At 33.1% G+C, this 24,865-nt stretch overlaps 1 protein-coding gene across 3 annotated transcripts in view; it reads left to right on the top strand.

The window, feature by feature from the left end:
• The window catches only part of Slk (STE20 like kinase), a 58,829-nt gene that overhangs the window by 14,278 nt on the left and 19,686 nt on the right, over positions 1-24,865 (top strand). For 2 of the 3 annotated variants that reach the window (XM_005333592.5, XM_005333590.5), the window contains exons 2-12: positions 9,633-9,797; positions 11,609-11,657; positions 12,156-12,305; positions 15,076-15,148; positions 15,325-15,519; positions 16,560-16,641; positions 18,357-18,485; positions 18,793-20,199; positions 22,364-22,494; positions 22,610-22,733; positions 24,264-24,443. In XM_005333592.5, the coding sequence (XP_005333649.1) occupies positions 9,633-9,797; positions 11,609-11,657; positions 12,156-12,305; positions 15,076-15,148; positions 15,325-15,519; positions 16,560-16,641; positions 18,357-18,485; positions 18,793-20,199; positions 22,364-22,494; positions 22,610-22,733; positions 24,264-24,443 (2,685 nt within the window). The remainder of the gene's footprint in view (positions 1-9,632; positions 9,798-11,608; positions 11,658-12,155; positions 12,306-15,075; positions 15,149-15,324; positions 15,520-16,559; positions 16,642-18,356; positions 18,486-18,792; positions 20,200-22,363; positions 22,495-22,609; positions 22,734-24,263; positions 24,444-24,865) is intronic. The other variant, XM_078015175.1, reaches the window with a different exon arrangement.

Genomic DNA, 24,865 nt, shown 5'->3' with positions numbered 1-24,865 from the left:
GTGGAAGGACAAGAGAGTAAGAGAAGGATGAACTCGGCCTTTTATAATGGTGCCAGTCCTACTCTTCTTTAAAAAAAAATATTTTTATTAGTTACAGATGGACACAATGCCTTTATTTTATTTATTTTTTATGTGGTACTGAGAATCAAACCCAGTGCCTCACACATGCTAGGCAAGTGCTCTACCACTGAGGCACAACCTCATCCTACTCTTGAGGATGGAACTTTCATGGCTTAATTACCTCCTAAAGGTCCCACTTCATAATGGCAATTAAATTTAAACATAAGTTTTAGAAGGGTCATTCAAATCATAGTATCCTCAGCACTTTTCCAGCTAAAGTTGAGCAAGTTAACACTTTGCCTTGTTGTGTCAATTGTCAAAAGAGGATCATCAGTGGATGGAGATATTCTGCGATTCTGTAGTATAGAGCAAGAACCTGGGGCCAGTTGGATGAGGTTTGAATCCCAAGTCTGGCATATATTATTGAGATGGCATCAGGTCAGTCATATGTCACTCCTGAACTTCATTTCTCTTTCGTAAAAGAAAGAACCTATTAGAATGAATCATTTTTAGTATTTAAGATTATAACCTATGTGATCTGTGTGTGTATGTGTGTACGCCCCTCCAGATGTACTCATACACATTTTATGTATATATTACCCTATGATTTGTGAATACTTACAGCAAATTTATAGAACATAGCTTTCACCAATAATTAACTATGTCTTAAGTGGTGGTTATGGTTGGATGTCCCCCCAAAACTCACATGTGTGACAATGCAAGAAGATTCAGAGGAGAATGATTGGCTTGTAAGAATCTTAACCCAATCAGTGATTTAATCCCCTGATAGGGATTAACTGAGTGGTAGCTGAAATGGTAGGATGTGGCTGGAGGAGGTGGGAACTGGGGCTTGGCTTTGGGGTATATATTTTGTATCTGGCGAGTGGAGCCTCTCTCTCTGTTTTCTGATCACCATGTGAGCTATTTCCCTCTGCTATACTCTTACATCATGATGTTCTGCCTCACCTTGAGCCCTGAGGAATGGAGCTGGCCTTCTATGGACTAAAACCTCTGAAACTGTGAGCCCTTAAATAAATTTTTCCTCCTCTACAATTGTTCTGGTCAGATCTTTTATTCACAGCAGTGAAATAACTGACTAAAACAGTGTTTTTTTTTGTTTTTTTTTTTTTTTAGGGGGGGAGGGCATAGTCTAGGGATTGAACCCAGGGCTTTGTACTTAATGGGCAAATGCTCCACCATTTAGCCACCAGCCCTGATGAATAATTTTATTCTTATTTAATATTGACACTTGTTCCTACCAAAATCTTACCAAGATGAGGAAAAGATCACCAGAATTAATGTATAATTTAAAACAGGTAACAACAGTCTTAAAGTATTTGTTTTCTTTATACTATCATCCTTCTTGTTGCTTAAGTCTTTGGAACTTTGGAAATTTATTATTATCCAAATGCATGGTACTGCTTGTGTCTTAGTTCTCCCATCTGCAATCCTCATAGATTTTAGAAAGCTCATGCTAGTTATTAAACGATTTCCTCTCACCTACAAACATAACCCTTCTATTTTCTGCTTTGTGATGCTGCTTCTAAGACTGCGCGTCACATTTCTGCCCTGTCAGCTGCTTACTTTTAAGTTTCACAGATAGAGGGCACTAGAGAGAGGCTGCAAAGAGGAGGAAAAAGAGAGACTTCATACTTAAAATAATTTGAAAATTTTTTACCCTATTGTTTGCAGAATGCTGAAAATTTAAATTTAGTCTCAAAAAGCATTAAAATAAAATCATTGAATTTTATCTATTTATATACTCATTTATTTTCTCTTTTAGGCTTAATCTCCCTATTTACATTGAAATCTCTTCCCTGTGTGCTCCCATTTCCCCATTTCCTTATTTTTCTTATTAAGTTTTCCAAAGTGCTAATCCCTGTATACTATTTTATTTGTTGTCCTATCAACTGTTCATTTCCTGTAATTATTAAGTGCCATAAGATAAGAGCTATTTTGTCGGCAGCTGAAACAGTACCTGACATAGAAGGCACATAATATTTGTTGAAAGAATGAATTGAGTGGTATATTTACACAATGGAGTATTACTCGGCCATAAAGAAGAATGAAATTATGGTATTTGCTGGTAAATGGATGGAACTGAAGACCATCATGCTAAGTGAAAAAAGCCAATCCCCCCCAAATCAAAGCTGAATGCTCTCTCTGATATGTGGATGATATCAGGGAGGGAGCATGGGAATATGAAAAACATCATGAATTGGACATAACTTTTCTATGTTCATAAATGAATATACAATCAGTAAAACTCCACATCATATACAACCACAAGAAAGGGAAGTTATATTCCATGTATGTATGATAGGTCAAATACATTCCACTGTTATGTATAATTAAAAAGAACAAATAAAAACATTTTAAAAAGAATGAATTGATTTTAGCAGATCAACACTTGACCATACTTCAGTATATTTTTATATTGCATTTTATTCTTTTATTCCTGCAACAGATGTCACTACAGTGTTTTTTTTTTTTTTTTTCCTTTTTGGTACCTGGGATTGAACTCAGGGGCACTTAACCACTGAGCCACATCCTAGCCCTTTTTGTATTTTATTTAGAGACAGGGTCTTGATGAGTTGCTTAGGGCCTTGCTAAATTGTTGAGGCTAGCTTTGAATTCACCATCCTGTCCTACTTCAGCCATCCAAGCTGTTGGGATTACAGACATGGTCCACTGCACCCAGCTCACTAAGGTGTGTTGTCTTTTTGTTTTCCTCGGCCCTGAGCAATGCCTTGAATATAGTAGATGATCCTAATCTGAGGTTTGGTTTGTTTAGTTTTTATATTTTGTTATGATTGAATATCCTCATACTTCTTATTTTACCTCTTATTTTGGTGGGTGGGATAAAGGATACCTTTTAGTTTTCAACCTTGAGATTAAATCATCCATATTAACAGAATCAACCCCAGTGATTATTGAATTGATTGAATTCTTTATTCTTTTTTAAATGTTCCTTTTGTATTTATTCTACATGATTTTTTGACTTTCCCTTTAGATTGACTAATAACCTCTTTGGGACTGAAATCATCTCTATTTTTTTTTTTGGCTGATCTTTTAATTTCTGCTGAGAATAATAAGAATAACAATAAAAATTGTTTAGTTTTTTGGTGCTGGGAATTGATCCAGGGGCTTTCTACCACTGAGCTATATCCCCAGCCCTTTTGATTTTATATTTTTGAGACAAGGTCTTGCTAAGTTGCCAAGGCTAGCTTTAAACTTGCAGTCCTCTTGCTTCAGCCTTCTGAGTTGCTAGGATTACAAGCATGTGTCACATGCCTGGGTCCAGCTGAGAATTTATTAAAATATATTTCTCAGGGCTGGGGTTGTGGCTCAGTGGTAGAGTGTGCGCCTAGCATGGGCAACCAACTACAACTAAAAAATAAATATTGAATTATATTTCTCATTATAAAAATTTATAGGCTTAGAAAATGTAGAATTCTAGAAAGAAAATAAATAAGGATTTAAAAATTACTCATCACCCAGGACATAATCACTATTGAAAAATTTTTACCCACCTTTTTTTAGCGCATAAAACCAGTACAGAAAATTCAGGTAAGATATGCTTTCCTTCAGCTCCTTATTTATTTATGTAAAGTGACCAAGCTGTATTGATCAGTCGTGAAAGTAAAAACAGTGATTTTGAATGTTCATGACTAATCTTTAGAAATCTTTTAGCAACTGAAATTATATTTTAAATTAATATCTGGAATTTGTTATTCCATTATTTTATTAATCTTTAGTTATTTCATTAAGTACATGTATATTTTTGGTATCAAGGGTTGAACCCAGGTGTGCTTCACTACTGAACCACATCCCCAGCTGTTTTTATATTTATTTGGAGACAGGGTCTCACTAAGTTGCTTAGAGGCTTGCTGATTTGCTGAGGCTGGCTTATGAACTCGGAATCCTCCTGCCTCAGCCTCCCGAGTTGCTGGGATTGCAGGCATGCGCCACTGTACCTGGCTTATTTCATTAAATCTGTATTTGTAGCCCAGTGGTAGAGCATGTGCTTAGCATATGCAAGGTCCTGGGTTCTGTCCCCAGAACAATATAAAAAAAGCAAAATAAATAAATAAGACACTAAAAAAACCCTTTGTCTTATTTGAAGCATTTTCATGCCTTTTGATATTACATAGATGACACTTAAGAATATTTTTAGTCTGTTTATATTTGTTTAAAGATTAGTGTCATACAATAGCAGTGTTTATTTCAGTTTCATTGTTTTAGAGGTCTTTAGAACCAGATTCTTATGAGTAATCAAATTATTTTCAAGCAATAACATAAGAGACATTGTGCTTTTCCACCTTCCTTCTTTCCCTCTCTCTCTCTCTCTCTCTCCTTTCCTTCCTTTCCTCCTTCCCTCCCTGGGGATTGAACTCTGGACATTTCAAAGGTTAAATATATTCATAGCTCCTGGAGGCACTGTACTTTCTAATGTAACTTTTATTTATAACTTATATTAAACCAAATGATACCATTGTTGATATAATATGCAGGGTAGTAGAATAAAGAATCTGTTACTAGAACTTTAGAGGTTATGTAGTGTCAGTTGCTTTTTCCCCTTCATCCTATTTCATTTGCAAGTAAAAAATACATCTTTACTGTTTCTTAGGACATCTTAGAGATGCAGACTATATAACATGCAGAAGCAGGATGACTTGTATCTCCACTCCCAATATTCTTGGTCTTCTACTAGTGCCTATATTTTATAGTATTCTTCTCTTAGGATATGTTCCTTCTGATTTTTTTCTTCCAAAATTAAATTAAAATGGTAAAGAGAAGGGTTCATCTCTAACTGGTTTATTCCATCTGCCTCAGGGGAGGGTGAGTTCTAATTATTGACTCAATTCCAAAGAGACTTAGAATTGAGTCAATAATTCTGAGGGAGTCAAATTTAATGCCAAATTTTACCAGTTACAACAGGTCTTTTTTTTTTTTTTTTTTTTTTTAACATTTCTGAAACTGGGAAAGTCTGAAATGTCTTTTTGTTTTGTTTTTGTTTGACACCATTTTGTCCTTGTTCTTGGCCAGGTGGTCATGATACAGCAATCATTCCTGTGTATTATGAACTTACATGTATTCTGGTATCATTCTGTTGCAAACCCTTAATATTTCAATCAGTAAACTATTTGAGGATCTTTTGAAGAGTCAGTGTGAGTCTTGGTTCTTCTCCAGAAATCTTCATTTAGTGCCTGTGGTAAGATCAAGAACGTACCAGCATTATAACCTATAAAACAGGATTCATTGGCTTCCAAGAAAACCTTGGAGACACTGGTGGGATGCTCTTCAGAAAGCCACATCACCACAGCTTTTAATGGCCAGAGGACAGTTTTGTGTGGGAAAACACAGACATTATATAACTGGAAAAAATAGTTATTGGAAGAGTTAAACTTGAGTAGGAAGAATTATTTAGCTTTTTATATAATAGTTATGTGATAACAGCTTGTTTTTAAATATGTCCAAAAGAACCCATTCAAAAAGCATAATAGAAATTCTAAATGATAGGACTGGGATTGTGGCTCATCAGTAGAATGCTCGCCTAGCACAGGCAGGACCTGGGTTCGATTCTCAGTCTCAGCACCATATAAAAATAAAGGCATTGTGTTGTGTCCATCTACAAAAAATATACTCCCTCTCTCCTCAAAAAAAGAAAAAAGAAAAATTCTAAATGATGAATTGTCATAGTTAATTACCAAGTGCTTTTTTCCTTAGTGGACTAAGAAATAATAGCTAATTTAAAAAGGCATTCCAGATTTGATGATGTAGTGGATTAGAATGTTCTTATTAGAGTGGTAAGGAAATTGTTTTTAATATCTGAAGAATATTCTCTGAACCCCAAACAGTAGTATTCTCTTTACCTCTATTTTTTCCCCGCAAAGAAGTAAAATTTAGCAATAATCTACTTAGGCAATGTCCATGTGCAAGCCTGATACCTGCTTCATTTATTCTTTATTATCTCCAAGATTAGATAATAGATCTCAGAAATTTCTTATATGCTTATTTTTTAGTACTTTATTTCTTCTGCATTCTGTGAAAAGAATGCAAGTCCATTAAAAAATTAAAATAGTATGAGAAATACAGAAATTTATAAGTGTAGAAACCCCACCATCCTTACCCATGACGTATCTCCAGGTATTTCCTATGTAGCCATCAATATGTGAAAATTCATGTGTAATTTTTAGGGAAATTGCATACCTTTCATGCTTGTTTCTCTCAGTCATTGATGTGTTGTGGCTACTATTCCATCTTAAGAAATATTAATTGATTAGTCAATTGATTAAAGACTGTAATTTTCCATTGTAGAACTATACTACATAATTTAAGGAAGTTCCTGTTAATGGACATTTAGGCTGATTCAATTTTTCTAGCATTATTGCTTCGATCATATTTTTATGCAGGCATATTTTTATTTTATGAAATTATATCTTTATGATAAGTTCTTAAAAGTGTGATTTGGATATTTATGTATTGAAACATTTGTTATTTACTTTTTTTAAAAAATATTTTTTAGTTGTTGATGGATCTTTATTTTTTTTATTTATGTGTATGTGGTGCTGAGAATCGAACCCAGTGCTCATGTATGTTAGGCAAGCGGTCTCCCACTGAGTTGCAACCCCAGCCCCTGTTATTAACTTTTTTTAAAAAATTTTTATTTTATTTTTTAAAAATTTTTTATTAGTTGCTCAAAACATTACAATGATCTTGACATATCATACATTTGATTCAAATGCTGTTATTAACTTTAATATTTTTTTAAATTAATATTTAAAAAATATTGAAGTTTAATATTTTTTTCTTTTTTTAGGTAATAATGCAGTTTTGTTGAAGTGATGATAACATATAATACTGAAATGTCTTTTGAAACAACCTGATTAGTATTTTAAAATCTGATTTCTAAAAAAATAATCTCGGCTCTATCACATATTTGAAACTTTCCATTTGGTGAGAAGTTATTCACCCAAAGAAAGAAAATAGAAAAGTTAAATTAATTAGAGCAAGGGAAAATGACCAAATTGATGGAAATACAGAAAGACTGGAAAGGGTGTAGGGGAGGCAAAAACTTGACCTTTGCCCTTTGGACCTGAGAATTAAATTGGCATAGATTAGCAGAAGAAAAGCATAAAATTTAATAAAAGCTTTATGTGGCAAAGGAAAGGCAAAACTTACATGCTTTTTGTATTAGGTTGAATAAAGAAAGAGATTGTTGTAGAAAAGTTGGTAAATTGTGTGGAGAGACTAAATGAAAATAAGAATTGTTTTAATAAGGTCTATTTGTACAGAATGTTCTGTTATGACTCTCTTTGAAGCATTATTATTATTTTTTTTTTTGGTACACAGAGGGTACCTTTCTAGTAGGATTCTTTTTTTTTTTTTAAATCTTTTTTCAGGAAGAGAATGGGGAAATTTTGTAAGAATCTTCTTCTTGCATTTGTTTTTTCAAGTGCTTTTACCTCAAAGTAATCCTTATATCAAAGTGGGTGTATACCCTTTAAGGATGATGATAAAGGTTAAAAAAGCAGACTTGAATATAAAAACTCTTTGCCTCTTATTAGCTACATGACCTGGGGAAACCTTTTTACCTGCCCAAGTTTATATATATCTTCCTTTGAAGTAGGTATAATAAAGTATCATGGTGGTATTGTTAAAATTAATTAGCTAATATTTTTGAATTCTTACTATATGTGCCAAACATTGTATTGAATACACAATACAATGTTTAAAGTTGCCCCAAGCAACATGCTAATAAGTGGCAAATTTGAATCCTTAGCACTCTGACCCACTCGGTGGGATGATTTAAAGCACTAACTCTTCTGCATATAAAGCACTTAGCAGTATGCATAGCAAGTTGTAGTTAACTATTTATCTTTTTAAAATAGTATGTCAAGTGAATGAGAAGACAAGCCACAGGTGGGGGAAAACTTTTTCAAAGCACATATCAGATAAAGGAATGTTATCCAAAATATGCAAAGACCTCAACAATAAATTGGGGCTGGGGATATGGCTCAGTGGTAAAGTGCTTGCCTGGTATGCATAAGACCCTGGGTTCAAATCCCCAAGCGCCCAATACAAAAAACCAATAAATTGGCCAGGTGTTGCATGTCTGTGATTCCAACGACTTGGAGGCTACGGCAGGAGTATCATAAGTTTGAGGCTAGCTGGGCAACTTAGTGAGATCCTGTCTCAAAATAAAATTTTAAAAAGTAAGGGGAATGGGGCTGGGGATGTGGCTCAAGCGGTAGCACGCTTGCCTGGCATGCGTGCGACCCAGGTTTGATCCTCAGCACCACATACAAACAAAGATGTTGTATCCGCTGAAAACTAGAAAATAGATGTTGAAAATTCTCTCTCTCTCTCTCTCTCTCTCAAAAAAAAAAAAAAAAAAAAGTACAGGGGATGAAGCTCAGTGGTAGAGCAATTGCCTAGCATGTACCATGTCCTCGGTTCAGTTACCAACACTGAAAACCAGAACAGAACGAAAGAATGAAAGAAAGAAAGACAACAACAAAAAACCCACCAAAACTTCAACAATTAGAAAATGAGCAGATACCTCAACAAAATTTGGACAGATACCTCACCAAAGATATAAACTTGGCTAATAAAGAAAATGTGCTCCATATCTCATATCATTAGGGAATTGGAAGTTGAAACAATAGGATACTACTACACACCTATTTGGTGAAAATCCACACTGATAATATTAAATGATGCTGATGATTTGAAGCAACAGTAATTCACATTCGTTGCTGCAAAATGACACATCCACATTGGAAGATAGTTTGGCAGTTTCTTACAAAACTAAACAAACCATAGGATCCAACACTTGCATTCTTTGGTATTTATCCAAATGAGGTAAAAACTTATGTCCACATAGTAATCTACACATGCATTTTTATAGCAACTTTATTCATATTTGCCAAAACTTGGTAACAATCAGTATATACTTTATCAGATGAATGGATAAATAAACTCGCACAGCTAAACTGGAATATAATTGAGTACTTAAAAAAAAAACCCACAAAAATGATTTATCAAGCCGTGAAAAGACCTGGAGGAACTTTACATATTCCTAAGGGCGAGAAGCTTATATGAAAGGTCTACAGATTGTAAGATCCTAACTATGACATTCTAGAAAAGGCAAAACTAAGGAGGCAATAAAAAAAATCAGGGGTTGCCAGAAGTTGGTGAGAAGAGAGAAGGGAATAGCCAAAAGATTTTTAGAGCACACTAAACTTTTGTGTTATATTATAATGGTGGATACATGCCATTTGTTTATTTGTTGAAAGTAATAGATAATGAGCACCCCCAAGAGTGAACCCTAATGTAAACTATGGCTTGAGTGATAATGATGTGTTAATGTTGGTTTATCATTGTAGCAAATTTATCACCCTGGTGCAGACTTGGTAGTGGGGAAGGTTTTGTGTGTGAGGGAGGAAGTAGGGGGTGTAAAGGAATTCTGTTTTCTGCTAAGTTTGCTGTGAACCTGAAACTACTCTAAAATAAATTTTTAAAAGTATACATTTGAAGTGTGACACTTCTGGTACTTTCATTTTTAGGCACAGAATAAAGAGACCAATGTTTTAGCAGCTGCAAAGGTGATTGACACTAAATCTGAAGAAGAACTTGAAGATTATATGGTTGAGATTGATATATTAGCATCTTGTGATCACCCAAACATAGTCAAGCTTCTAGATGCTTTCTATTATGAAAACAATCTTTGGGTAAGTATTTCATACTGATCTATGGAATGGCTTAAATGAGATAATTGTCCTAAAGAGAGAGTGAAAACCTATTTTATGTATTACCTCTTCTATTTTTTTACTTATATTACTTGAAAGAGAATTGATCTGTGGATGAGAGAGTCATTAATAACACAATTACCCACAGCTTCAACAGTTGTTCAGATTTAAGTTTCCAGTTATACCAGTTTCATCCTAATTGTTTGACATTGGATCCAGGTAGAAAAACTTGGTTAAGAATATTGAATTTCCCAAAGTATGAAATTAGATGTCCTTATTGTAGTTTAAGTATTTATTTTAAATTTGTTAAATTTTCTTTGTTTTCCTAGAAGTCGCTTATAAATTTTTATCCTAAAAATTTTTGTAAATCATGTATAAAGTATAAAATGCTTATTGTAAATGTTAAATATCTTAATATATTACCAGGCTCAATTTCAGTGCATTATATAGTGACTAAGGTTGTAGATATAAATTTCGTTCACTTTTAAGAAAATAGGCACAGATACAAAAGTAAAATGTTAATATTCATTATGATAACTAGTCAGTTACTTGTTCTGTTCTAGCATAGTTTAATCAAGAGAGATTTTAAAATGGAGTTTTAGCTTTTTTCCTTGAAGAAAGAAGCAAAGTGTTAGGGGAGAAGAGTAAGCAACATAAAGAATTATTGACTGGAAATCTAAATTTTTTAAAAAATATTTTATTAGTGGTAGATGGACACACAATATCTTTGTTCATTAATTTATTTTTTATGTGGTGCTGAGGATCGAACCAGTGCCTCACACATGCTAGGCAAGCATTCTACAACTGAGCTGCAGCCCCAGCACCCTCAAATGGCTTTTTACACACACACACACACACACACACACACACACACACACACTTATTTATTTGGAATGTAAATTGAACCCAGGAGTGCGTAAACACTGAGCTACATCCTAGCCCTTGCCCCCCCCCCCTTTTTTTTTTAATTTTGAGTTAGAGTCTCACTAAGTTACTTAGTGCCTCACTAAGTTGCTAAGGCTGGCTTTGAACTTGTGATCCAGGGGCTGGGGTTATGGCTCAGTAGTAGAGCACTTGCATAGCACATGAACTTGTGATCCTTCTGTCTCAGCCTTGAGAGTCTCTGAGTTTACAGGCATGTGCCACCACTTCTTGCAGAAAGCTTATACTTTTGATCCTAGTCTTATCAGTTTGAAGCTTGTATAAATCACTTAACCTTTGTAAATCTGTTTACTCATCTAGAGGATGAATAATGATATACCTTCTAAATTATTTTTTACAGAATATAATGACATTGAAAATAATTATAATTGGCAAACACCTGAAAAAATTAAGTATTGTAGAGAGAGAAAAAAGCAGGGACTTTTGCTTTGCATATATATACACACATACACACACACACATTCTATCTATGTATATACATATATATATTTAAAGAATGAAGATAATTGATTACATAATTCCACAATAGTTATCTTAAAATGGGAGTAATAAAATCTTTCCGTGATGAAAAAGTGAACATTTAATAGAATAAAAACACTGTACCTGGTAATTTTAGAGAATTTTAACAACAACTCACTTCCTTTCATAATGTGATTTCTTTGTGCTTTCTTGAATGTATATTACTTAAGAATTATAACTCTTTTGACAAAGAAAATCTTCATGTTTACCATAATATTGTTTATATAACCCAGATTGTTCAGTGTCTATTTCTTTATCTTTTTTGCTAAATTGAAGAAGAAATTCTGAAACTCAATGTAGTTTTAGACACGTGCTTTTTTATTTGCATGCAGATCCTCATTGAATTTTGTGCAGGTGGAGCAGTAGATGCTGTGATGCTTGGTAAATACCTTTTTATTCTTTATGTTTATCTCTTAAATTACTCTTAAGAGTAAAGGATTTCAACCATTTATATATATGTATGTGTAATATAATTATTGAGTGAAGTTCAGTGAATTAAAAAATCAATTTAAAAAAATTTTTGTTTTAGTGTAGTTGAACACAATACCTTTATTGTATTTTTATGTGGTGCTGAGGATACAACCCAGTACCTTGCACGTGCTAGGCGAGTGCTTTACCACTGCACTGAGCCACAACCCTGGCCCCTAATTGTGTTTTCACATTCTTGGATAATTGTAGTTCTAAAATGAAATGTTGTATAATATAGCTGGAAAGTTATTTTGTAGATATTTAGTTCTTGTAAAATAAATTTACTCTATATGATCTTTGACAAGTTCACAGTGATGGTATATACCAAAAGGGATATAGCTCACTGCTATGTTTTCATTATATAAAAATGCAGATTTTTAAATTAAAAAAATTTGTTTTTACTTTCTGTAGAACTTGAGAGACCATTAACTGAGTCCCAAATACAAGTAGTTTGCAAGCAGACTTTAGAGGCATTGAACTACTTACATGATAATAAAATCATCCATAGAGATCTAAAAGCTGGCAACATTCTTTTTACCTTAGATGGAGATATTAAATTGGGTAAGTTATTCATTTAAATAAAACATTTGTATTTGTGTTCTGAGATTTACACTGTGTGTGTGTTTCTTAATATTATTTTATTACTCAAATAGGTAACATCTGAAGAATTACTCATTACTAGTTTTTTTAAATAGTTCCTTAGATAAATATGCATTAGCTTCCAGATTCCTATAGATTTTTAATATAACACTTTTAAAAAAAAGTAGGAAAGGTTAGTTTAAAAAATTTTTTTAAATTTATTTTTTAGTTGTAGATGGACACAAAACTTTTATTTATTTTTATGTGGTGCAGAGAATCGAACCCAGGGCCTTGCACGTGCTAGGCGAGTGCTCTACCGCTGAGCCACAATACCAGCCCTAAAAAAAATTTTTTTTTTTAGTTGTAGATGGACACAAAACCATTATTTTTATTTATTTAGTTTTATGTGCTACTGAGGATTAAACCCAGTGCCTCACACATGCTGGGCAAGTTCTCTACCACTGAGTTACAACCCCAGCCCATAAGTATAGTTTTTTTTATTTTCAAAAGGACAAACTTTTAAAAGATAGGTTTTTTTTCCTTCAATTTTTGTGAATAGATTTAATACATGTTAATATTTTACATTTAGAATAAATATAGTATAGTACCACTAACTCAATTTTATCTTTATTTCCAAAACTTAAATCTAGCAGGTTTCTTTTTTTCATGTTTAATTTTATACTCTATGTTATTAATATAGTACCCTAGATAAACTAACAAAGTAACATTAGGTTTGAAAAGGATACCTAAAGTAAGTGTAAGTACTAGTATTTTAATTTTGTTTTCTTACACTGAAGGAATAAGTAATGAACTTTGTAAGAATTAGATGTAGATTTTAGATTGGAGATTATTTCATCCATTATTCAAATAGAAGATAGAACCCATATAAGATATGAAATTGTAAAAAAAAATATAGTGATGGAGTCTTAATTTGCACATTTTGGAAGCATATTAAAAGGACAAAATACATGCAACTATTATAAATATTTTTTTTAACTATTTTGTCATGGCATCTACACATATGCAGCAGTATTTTTTCTTTTTTAATGTGACATAAACACAGATATAGAAAACCACACAAAAAGCCATATAGTGTAGTTACTTTGTAGCTTTTTAGGCAAAAGTTTTTTGAAATCATCATCTAGGTAAAAAAAAATTAAACTTTGTTAGACATCCCAGAGGTTCTTCTACTTGTCTATCTCAGTCACTGTCCCTCCTCTCTCCACGCTTCATCCTGATTTTTACAGCAGTGACTTCCTTGCATTTCTTAATGGTTCAGTCACCCATTATTCATCTCTATAAAAATTTAAACTTGCCCATATATAAATTTTTCTTTTTAAGTCTCCTTTAATTTGCAGAATCCCCTATATCTCTTTCTTTTAAAAAATTATATATATTTCTTAGTTGTAGGTGGACACAATACCTTTATTTATTTATATGTGATGCTGAGGATCAAACCCAGGGCCTCACACTTGCTAGGCGAATGCTCTACTGCTGAGGCACAACCCCAGCCCCCTATATCTCTTTCTTAACATGATAGTGTGCATTCTTATGGAGGCAATAATGTCTCTATCCAGAGAACAATAATTAGTATGTTTGGGGCAAAGAATATTAGATATTATAGTGGTTTGTGATTCCCTCAAAGATCCAGAATACAAGAACATACATACAGTGTATGTGTGGTATTAAATTTTTATGTGGACTGGGAAGATTAGGAAAACTTGTCTTAAAAGGGTCCTTCAGTGAAATAGTAATGAAAGCAAGGTGGAAAACATTGCCCAAAGGACCTGGGCTGTTTGACCTTTATCATTTCCCTCCAACTGCTTTTTGCTGATTGCATTATAATGATGATTTCAATAATTTCCTTTTTATATTTCCTTCAAATTGGTAACTGAATCCAAAATCTTGATGAGTCTCAAGTCTGATCCTTTGGTAAAACAAACAGGTGGTTTTGCATTATTTCATCAAGAGACATGTAATGTTTCCCTTTGTTCTTTTCTGATGTTAGCAGCTATTGGTGTTTAGATGCTTCATACCTAGATTTCTTCTTTTATTTGGGTGGCAAAATGAATTGTCAATCTTTTTTAATAAGATGATACTCCTCTTTAACTATTTGACTATTTAGAACTATAGTTCATATTAAAAGATAGGAAAATGCTTTATTCTTTTTATTTATTTAGTTTTCAAAACAATGAATTGGTTCTTTAGTGGTTATCTGAGATGAAGAGATGGAGTTGACAACTGATAAAGCTACAATGTGGCTATTTTTATAATTTAAATCAGAAAACACAAAGTTTCCAATTTCTTTTCTGATACAGTTTTACAAGGATGTTTGCAAATCATAATGCTGTCATAAAGATTCCTTTGGTAGAATTTCTGTTTTTTTACACCATAGGAAAAAAAATGTTGATTTAATTGCATCCTGTAGCACTAGTTGATGTTTGCTTTGAAGTGGATAAACTCTTCTATTTGGAAGTTAGTATTTTTTGTTTTCAATTTTGAAGAATTTAACATCTGAAGATGTGAAGATGGTGGTATTAGTGTGTTGAGGATGTAAACTTGGCAGTGCTTTTGAAAAGTGGTACTATATAGTCAAGATTAGAATGGTAGAGAAATTATTTCTACTTTATTTACCCTTTAATAAGAGTGTCCTTATTCACTCTTGTAATATTCCCCTTCTCTGCCCCATTGAGTACAATTAACTGTGCTTAAAAGCTATCATTAATGCTAATGTATGCTTATTTATTTTAAGCGGATTTTGGAGTATCAGCTAAAAACACAAGGACAATTCAAAGAAGGGATTCTTTTATTGGCACTCCATATTGGTAGGTATTTTTATGAATTTACAGTATTAGTCATGTCAATAGTTATAATTCAATAATAATAACAAATAATAATTATTATATTGTCTGTATGGTTTGAAATGACAGTTCTTTTTTTTTTTAATAACAGTTCTTAAATTAAACATCCTAACAACTTTTCAAATTCTCTGTCTTCATAGGATGGCTCCTGAAGTAGTCATGTGTGAGACATCGAAGGACAGACCCTATGACTATAAAGCTGATGTTTGGTCCCTGGGTATCACTTTAATAGAAATGGCTGAGATAGAACCACCTCATCATGAGTTAAATCCAATGCGAGTGCTGCTAAAAATAGCAAAATCTGAACCTCCTACATTAGCACAGCCATCACGATGGTAAATTATTCTAAAGAAAGATTTTCAGGAAGCAAAACTTAACATTTTATTTTTTATAATTTTCCAAGGGCATTTAAGTTTGGTTATGTGGTACAAAAACTACATGAATCAGAAAATTGATTTTGGTTATATTTTCAAGACTTAATGACCATACAAAAAAAAATTATATCAGCCAGGCATGGTGGCACATGCCTGTAATCTCAGTGTCTCCAAAAGCTGAGGCAGGAAGATCACAAGTTCAAAGCCAGCCCTAGCTACTTAGCAAGACCATGATCAACTTAGTGAGAACCTGTCTGAAAATAAAAAATAAAAATGGGTTGAGAATGTGGCTCAGCTGTTGAGTGCCCTTGGTTCAATCCTTATACCAAAAAAAAAAAGGAAAAAAATATGTATGTTACTTTCTTACACCACACAGAGAAAAAACCTGAGTGAGTTCTGCATGAAAAAAAGTATTTTCTGTGGTGTAAGAAAGTAACGTATATATGTGGTTGATATATACTTTTGAAATTTAGTATAATAGGATAATCTGTGATTTTTTGGCATACTTGTAAATATATAGCTGTATCTCAGTGATCAACTATGTACCTTCTTAATATATGTCTAATATATATTTATAGAAGAATAAGTTTTATAACATATTATACTCATTAACTGGTTTTCTTTTCTTTTTTTTTTTTTAATTTTTATGTGGTTCTGAGGATCGAACCCAGTGCCTCACGCATGCCAGGCAAGCACCCTACTAATTGAGCCATATCCCCAGCCCCAGTTTTCTTTTAAAAAAATTTTTTTTTAGTTATAGATAGACCTTTATTTTATTTATTTATTTATATGTGGTGCTGAGAATCGAACCTAGTGCCTCACACATGCCTGGCAAGTGCACTAGCACTGAGCCGCAGCCTCAGCCCAACTAGATATCTTAATGGTGAATGAATAAGATTATATGCATAATTAAACTTAAGCATGGTTTATTAAGGAATTTTGTTTGATTTTAATAACAAGAAAGTAAAATAGAATGTCATTGTTAAAATTTTATTTTGAAGGTCTTCAAATTTTAAGGACTTTCTAAAGAAATGCTTGGAAAAGAATGTGGATGCCAGGTGGACTACATCTCAACTACTGCAGGTAAAATAGGGATAGTGTGATAATAGCAAATTGTATTGTTTTAACATCTCTTAAAAATAATGCAATTTCAAATTCACTTATTGTGGTTATTTTTTTTCCCACTTGAGTTTCTCTGTGGAAAGATGAAATATATGATATAGTAGTCAACATTTGCTTTTTACTAACATGTGCTGCCATTACTAAGAGAAATTAAGCCATTTTTTCTTATAAGCCATTTCTCTTGTGTTTTTTTTTTGTGTGTGTGTGTGTGTGTGTGTGTGGTTCTAAGGATTGAACCCAGCACATTGTGCATGCAAGGCAAGCACTCTACCAACTGAGTTCTATCTCCAGCCCTTTCTTGTGTTTTTTGATTTAGTTTAATTACATTCTTTTCTTTTTGTTAGTTATTTCCATTATATTTCTGTAATTACTAGAAAGCAAGCTCCTATGGACAGGGACCACGAACTAATTAATTTTTAATTATTTTTTATTATTGTGTTCAGTAGTAAATATTTTTTGCTTTTAAAAAATGATGTTAAAGTGATCAGATAGTTTAATTTTGGTTAGTGGGATCTGCTTGTAATATTTGAAATAAAAGCTTGTCAAATAATTAATATTATAGATAAATAAACAGAATGACAAATCTGTTAGAATGATTTGTGTAACTCCTACATTGTACTAGTCCTGACCTATTTATTTGAGGGTTGGGAGGAAAGCAGAAAAAAATTGCCTTGCTGTGTGCAATAAGCATATCCCTAGTATACACTTTCTAATATTATTTTACTACTTTGAAAGTTTTAGTCTGTGACAGACACTATTAAGTGTTGAGTATACAGAGATGAATATTTTCTTTTAAGAATATTAAAACCATCTCAGAAACAAAATAGGTGATTATAGATACTTTGGATAGAACTGTAAAGCTTTTTGTAATTTCATTGTTGAAGTTTTTTTGAACCCTGGACCTTGTGCATGCTAGGCAAGTGCTTGTTGTGCTACATCTCCAGTCCTTTTTATTTTGAGACAGGGTCTCGATTTGATAAGTTGTTCAGGCTGGCCTTGACCTTGTGATTCTCTTGTCTCAGCCTTCTGAAGCTGGGATCACAGGCATGTGCTACCACACCCAGCTTTATTGAGGATTTAATAGCTATTACTTTTTTAAGAAGTGACTTTGTACTGACTTGAAACTAGCTTTACATTTTAATTTAAAACTTTTAATGATAAATTTTTAAATATACAGAAACAAATATGTTTCTAGGACCCATATATAACAGATCTTTTCATTTTTGATAAAAATTACTTCAAATCTTTTTTTTGGTACCAGGAATTGAACCCAGGGGGACTTAACCATTGAGCCATATCCCCAGCCCCTTTTATTTTTTATTTTGAGACAGTGTCTTGCTACATTGCTGAGGCTGACTTTGAACTTAGGATCCTACTGCCTCAGCCTCCTGAGCTGCTAGGATTATAGGAGAGTGCCTGGCCTAATTCGATTTGTTTAAAAAAAAAAAAAAAAAACAAAAAATCCAGTTGTGGATTTTTTGATCAAAAGCTCTTTTTTTTTTTTTTTGTTATCTTCCTCCCCTCTTTACTTTACTAAATGTAATATTCTGCAAAGTTGTTTATGTTTTTCCTACTCATATTTTTACCCTGTTAGTATGTGTGCTTTATGTTTGAAACTTCCTTTACAGGCAGGTATTTCAGTTGTTACTGAATATGCTCTTTTTAATGCTCAACAGCATCCCTTTGTTACTGTTGATTCCAATAAACCAATCCGAGAATTGATAGCAGAAGCAAAGGCTGAAGTAACAGAGGAAGTTGAAGATGGCAAAGAGGAAGATGATGATGAGGAAACAGAAAATTCTCTGGTCAGTATTTAGAAAGGAAATTTTATTTAGTTTTTAGAGTTGTGCTTTGAGGTGGGGGATTGTACCTACATCTAAGGAATAAAACTGATGGCTAGGAGTATAAAATCTTTAATTTTAAAAGTGAAGTTAATAATGATTGCTTCTTACTACTTATTTTTCTCATATTTATTGTTGAAGAACTGTTAATTCCTTAAATTATAACTTCAATAACTTCTATTGAATATAGATATTAAACCATTGTAAACATTGTTTTGATCACCATCTTGAATCCTGTTTTAACATTAAAAATGTATAAAATCTTTTTTAGCCAATACCTGCAAGTAAGCGTGCCTCCTCTGACCTTAGTATTGCCAGTTCAGAAGAAGATAAACTTTCACAAAATGCTTGTATTTTGGAGTCCGTCTCAGAAAAAACAGAACGCAGTTCTTCTGGGGATAATTTTAGCAGCAAAGTTCTTAATGAAAAACTCACCACTGCTGAAGCTGAAAAGGCTGTGGAGGGTATTAATGAAGATACAAATGATGCTCATTTAGAAGCTGTGTCTGAATACCATGATAGACCAACAGTAATCCAGGACAGTGAGAGAGAGAAGAGACTCAAGTTGGAAAATCTGCCTGACACAGAAGATCAGGCAGCTGTGGGCATTAATTCAGTCAATGAAGGAGAAGAGAATAATGTAACAGTAACTTTAGAAACAAATAACAAACATAATTTGAAACAGGAGGGAGAAAAGGATCAGGATAAACAACAGACACTTGAAAATAAATTTATAAAATCTGAAGAAATGAAAGATTCTACTATTCAGACAGTTGATTTAGTTTCTCAAGAGACTGGAGAAAAAGAGACAGATATTCAGGTAGTTGACAATGAAGTTGGGCTTACAAAGGAGGACACCCCAGAGAAATTGGAAAAAGATGACAGAACTCAAAATGATATGATCAATGATAGTAGCAACATGGTAGATAGTAGCAAGGTGATAGATAGTAGCAAAGTGACAAATGAGGCAACAAATGTTGCTGAGAAGGCAGTTGAAAACAATATTGAGGTTGTTCAGACTAATGATGGGAAAGAAGTGGTTGAAGTAGCCCAGAAAGTAATAGATAAGCCCATGGAAGGTCCTGAGGTTTGTGGTACTAAGGATGTTCCTCCTACTAAAGAAATAGTTGAGACTAAAGATGTAGATGAAAGATCTGTAGAAGTTAAAAGTGAAGAACAACTAGTCAACAGTTCAGAGAACATATTGGAGACCAATGAAGAACCAAGGACAAATGAAGTTGAGGAAGTTAGTGAGTTAAGTGGCACTGAAGAAATAGAGGTCAGAAGTGCAGTGATTGATACTGAACAAAAGGCTGTAGGAAGTGAAACTCAGGATGCTCAGGAAGCCACTGCTCAGATAGAGACAGAGAATAAAGAAATTCCACGTGAAGTGCCAATTAAAATAGAACCTCAAGTTCCTGCAACTTCACAGCCCAGTGAACCTCAGCCTGTTTCAATACCCAGTATTAATATCAACTCTGAAGATGCAGAAAATAAAGGAGAAATAGGTGCTTTATCAAAAACTGAAACCATACTGCTACCAGAATCTGAGAATCAGAAGGAAAATGATACTGATTCAGGCACTGGTTCCGCTGCTGATAATAGCAGCATTGACTTGAATTTATCCATCTCTAGCTTCCTAAGTAAAACTAAAGACAGTGGGTCAATATCTTTACAAGTAAGTACATGTGGGTCCTTGGTTGGGTTTTTTTGTTTGTTTGTTTGTTTTTGTTTTTGTCATTTTGGCAATTTTAGAGTTCATTGATGTCTTGAAAATAAAGCAGCATTAAATCAGAGTAATAATACTACCTTCTGAGTTCTTTCTTGGTCATTAAGGCAATCAATTAAAAAGAACCAAGAAGAGAGATTTTGTTTATATTCTTTCAATCTTTTGGTAGGACCTATTTATTTTTGTACACATAATGTAGATAATTACAGTATATAGTCGCTTAGTTTGATTTACAGTCTTTTATTGCACATATCTAGGTGCGATTTGAGGAATGATGACTAATATATGAAAGAACTGAGAAATTGAAAGAATGATCTATTTTTAAGCACATTTAGGAGGTAAACAATCCTCCACTTACCATTGGCTTATACAGGTGATAGCCTTGTGGGAAAACAAACAAAACCAAAAACTAAAACCTAGAACATTTGGAGCTTTTAGAGCATAATTCTCAAGTCTTTGGTGTGCTTAGGAATTATGAGGGGAGCTATGTAGAAATCTGGGAAGGGTCCTGATAATCAGTATCTGTAACAAAGGATCCTGTGGGGTTCCAATAGGTAGAGCTATGAATTACACTTTGGAAAAATACTTCTTAGAGATTTTAGGTTGATAAATAAGAGGAGATTGACAAGCATAAGCAATGTAGGAAAACTGACCATAGGGACAGACCTCCACAGAACGACTGATCGTCCTACTTGTCCACTCCAAAGTGTTACTTGGCCTGGATTTTTCTTCTTTTTCTTTTCTCTTCAGTTTGCTTTGTTTTGCCAACTGTAATTCCACCAATCCAAAATTCATTCACTGACCTAGTAGCCTCTTTTAAAAATACAAATTCTTCTATGAGAATTATGGAGATAGTAATTGTGGATACTTTAGGAGAAACTGAAGAAATGTGAAAGTTGGAGATTAAGGGAGGCAGATTTTTTGGAGCATGCCAGTGTTCAATTTTAGAGGGAGTCTGGGGAGGCTACCGTAGTCCAGTAGTAGCCTCCCAGGGCTAGGGAGAGGAGCATGAAGATTGTGGGTCCTGGAGGATGAAAGAGTAAGAGAATTTTTAGAAAGGTGATCAAAAGGTGCCAGAGGCAAACTGTAAAATTCTAATGCATTTTGAGTTTAGTGTTTTTACTTTTGCTCTCTTTGCTATAACCTCCTTCTCCATATTGAAACCAAGTATGCTCTTTACACATTTGGGTTTATCAAAATGTGTTTGTAGGAGTTTTAGATTTCTGTTATTTCTGTATACATTTAAAAGATTTTGGGTGCCCGTTGAGCAATTAACAGAATTTTAAAAAAGGTCTTGATAAAGAGTTTTTAGGTAGTAGCTAGTAGGTAGGTCAGGTGCTTTGGGGTATAGTAGAGGCACTGTCTTTCTAGTAATTATAAAATCACACATCCAACCCTGGCCCTAGTGAGGAGTGCTGTTGGCATTATTGCTGTTGGTTAAATAGATTTTGATTCCCTGTCCTGACAGCATTTAAAACTTACCAGAGAACCTTTTCAAAAAACATTGCCAGCTGCCCTCAGATTTATAGATTTAGATATTTTAAGGGATAAGTCCCAGGAATTCATTTTGAAGTGTTTTGTCAGTAAAAAGGCAGAGGTATCTGAGAAATCACAAAAATGAAAAGATGAAGAAAAAGTGGTTGATATGTAAGTTATACTAATTATCCATTTATGTAAAGCATTCACTTGTTCCTAATTATGTAGTGTCAGAGAAGTTATGTATGTATGTAATCAAAATGCCCAATTTTACTTTTTAAAAAAATTGAATTTATCCATAAAGGAAGTGGAGTTCGGAGGTCAAAGTTTAAGGGTTAGAGGCTAGTCTCCCTGCTTTATATTCTTATTTCACATGTATAGTTGTCAGGCTGTGCATCTGTTTTTATTTTTAACTTTTTTTTAATATTTATTTTTTAGTTTTAGGTGGACACAATATCTTTATTCTATTTTTTTTTATATGGTGTTGAGGATCGAACCCAGCATCCTGTGCATGCCAGGCGAGTGTGCCACCGCTTGAGCCACATCCCCAGCCCTATTTTTATTTTTGAAGAAAAAAATGTTTCATTTCTTCAGTATTCCTTACATAAAACCTAACTAAAGTAAAAATCTCACTCAGGAAACAAGAAGACAAAAGAAAACATTGAAGAAAACACGAAAATTTATTGTTGATGGTGTAGAAGTGAGTGTAACAACATCGAAGATAGTTACAGACAGTGACTCCAAAACTGAGGAATTGAGGTTTCTCAGGTTGGTAGACAACATATTCTTTTTCATTTAAAAATTGGGTCTTAAAAATGTTATTTCATAGGTGTAATTTTTTTCTGTCTTCCTCTATGTTGTTAATTATTACTTTTTGTCACAGACGTCAGGAACTTCGAGAGTTAAGATTTCTTCAGAAAGAAGAGCAAAGAGCCCAACAACAGCTCAATAGCAAGTTGCAGCAACAACGAGAACAAATATTCCGGCGCTTTGAGCAAGAAATGATGGTAAAGTCTTAGATTTTTGTACCATTTTATTAATGAAATTTAATGCTTTTAATAAAACCCACCAGCAGGTTTCAGAATTTGTTCTCTGATTATTAGATGTTCTTGGTCTTGTATGTATTTCTGGCCTTTATTGCTTTGGTGTTCTGGATGCCTTGTTTTAAAAAAAATTATTTTTTTTTTGAAAGAATCCCAATCTGTCTTTTTACTGATTTATCGTGTGATGATTTTTTCCCAGATAAAATCTGTCATGAAAACTTAGAATCATGAAACCAATAGATGGTTTATGAGGTTCTTAAATGTATCTACTGCCAGATAATTTTTCAGCGTTTCAATTCAACCTTTCAGTGTAGAATCCAAAATTTTAACCCTTCTAGAGCAGTTTCTTCAAAGCTGGCAGAGTGTTAGAACCTATGGGGATCCTTTTCAAACTTCACTTGTTTCACTGGCTCCCACAGTTAAGCTTCCATTTCCTTATTATTGCAGCTAAAGAAAACATTGCTGAATAGTCAAGGGTAATTGTTTTTTATTTGTATCCAGAATTGGAAAGGGAATTATTATTATTTTTTAATATTTATTTTTTTTAGTTATAGTTGAACACAATATCTTTTTTTAATTTTTTTTTTAAATGTGGTGCTGAGGATGGAACCCAGGGCCTCACATGTGCTAGGCAAGTGCTCTACTGCTGAGCTACAGTCCCAACCCCAGAAAAGGAATTATTAATGTGATACAAAATTTTGATAACTTTATATTGAATGTATGGCTTAAGGTAGGTTAGAAAAAATCATTCGAAATAGTATTCAAGTTTTAAATATAGTCCTTTTTCTGTCTTGTAATTTTAAGTGGTAAGGATTGTTTAGTGTGAAGTGTGGCATTGTTGATTACTTGTATTAGATTGTAATACAAATTCCTAAGAAAATAACGAGGTTTTTTTTCCTCATTGAATACTGGTTATATTCTCTTTTCCAAAATGTTTTGTTTTCAAGTTTCTTTGAAAAAGAAAATGTCCTTTACAAATATTTTAACCATACCTATAATTCAAAATTGCATTATTACTCAAATATTACACAAATCTTTTGTTGAAAGAGTAGATATATAATTCAAATTTTGTTTCAATAGAATAGAATGTTAAGAGTCATAATGAAGAAAAGTAAATCTAAAAATGACAAATGATGTTATTAAAATGACTTCCTTTGATTAACAAAAAAATTTTTTTGAATGAATACTGATATTATTCTAATTTACTTGAGTAATTCAAAGCAACTGGGTATTCTTCTGGATTCTCTAAAAATTTTAAAAACTGTGATACCTCTATAGTAGAAGTAAAAATATTTAACATGTTATAAATGTTATTCATTTTTTTGAAAAAATTTGCAAACTGTTTTAGTTCATTTGATTTGTTCATCATGGCAAAAGTTATATTACTAAATTTAAATACTAGTTATATGCTGTTAGTAAACATATTCACTGTACTTACTAATGAGTTAATATGGGTGATAGAATTAAATGATCTTATAGTACATTGTTTTACAGGGTAAAAAGCGACAATATGACCAGGAAATTGAGAATCTAGAAAAGCAGCAGAAACAGACTATTGAACGACTAGAACAAGAACACACAAATCGCCTACGAGATGAAGCCAAACGCATTAAAGGAGAACAAGAAAAAGAGCTATCCAAATTTCAGAATATGCTGAAGAACCGAAAGAAGGAGGTAAGTGTAACTACTGTTTTTCATTTTTAAATCTATTTTTAAAGTAAATTTAATGCTGTCTAAGGAATTAGGAGTAATAAATGAGAGTCAAATAGTGCTGTCTTTCTTTAGGCCTGTCTTTGCAACAGTGATGCGGGATGGTAGCAGTAAAGTTAGATGTAATCCCTATTTTACTGCCAAGAAAACTAGAGTTAAAGAGGTTTTAGTGGCCTAATCAGGTTCACAGACTGACACTAAATGTCTAGCTAAACCTTGAACTGAGTGTTTAAATAAAATCTAGTCCTTGTTCTAATCTACCATTCCTCTTTTATTAATGCAACACTTAAGACCTTACTTATATAGGAATTTTTTTCCAAGAAAACTTATTTTGTTGTTATTTTCCCTGAAACAACTATAATTCATTTTATTACTTATTAATTATT

Source organism: Ictidomys tridecemlineatus, chromosome 1 (assembly GCF_052094955.1).
Source record: "Ictidomys tridecemlineatus isolate mIctTri1 chromosome 1, mIctTri1.hap1, whole genome shotgun sequence".
Taxonomy (NCBI): Eukaryota; Metazoa; Chordata; class Mammalia; order Rodentia; family Sciuridae; genus Ictidomys; species Ictidomys tridecemlineatus.
The sequence above is the reverse complement of the archived record's forward strand: the minus strand, read 5'-3'. Positions and strand labels throughout refer to the sequence as shown.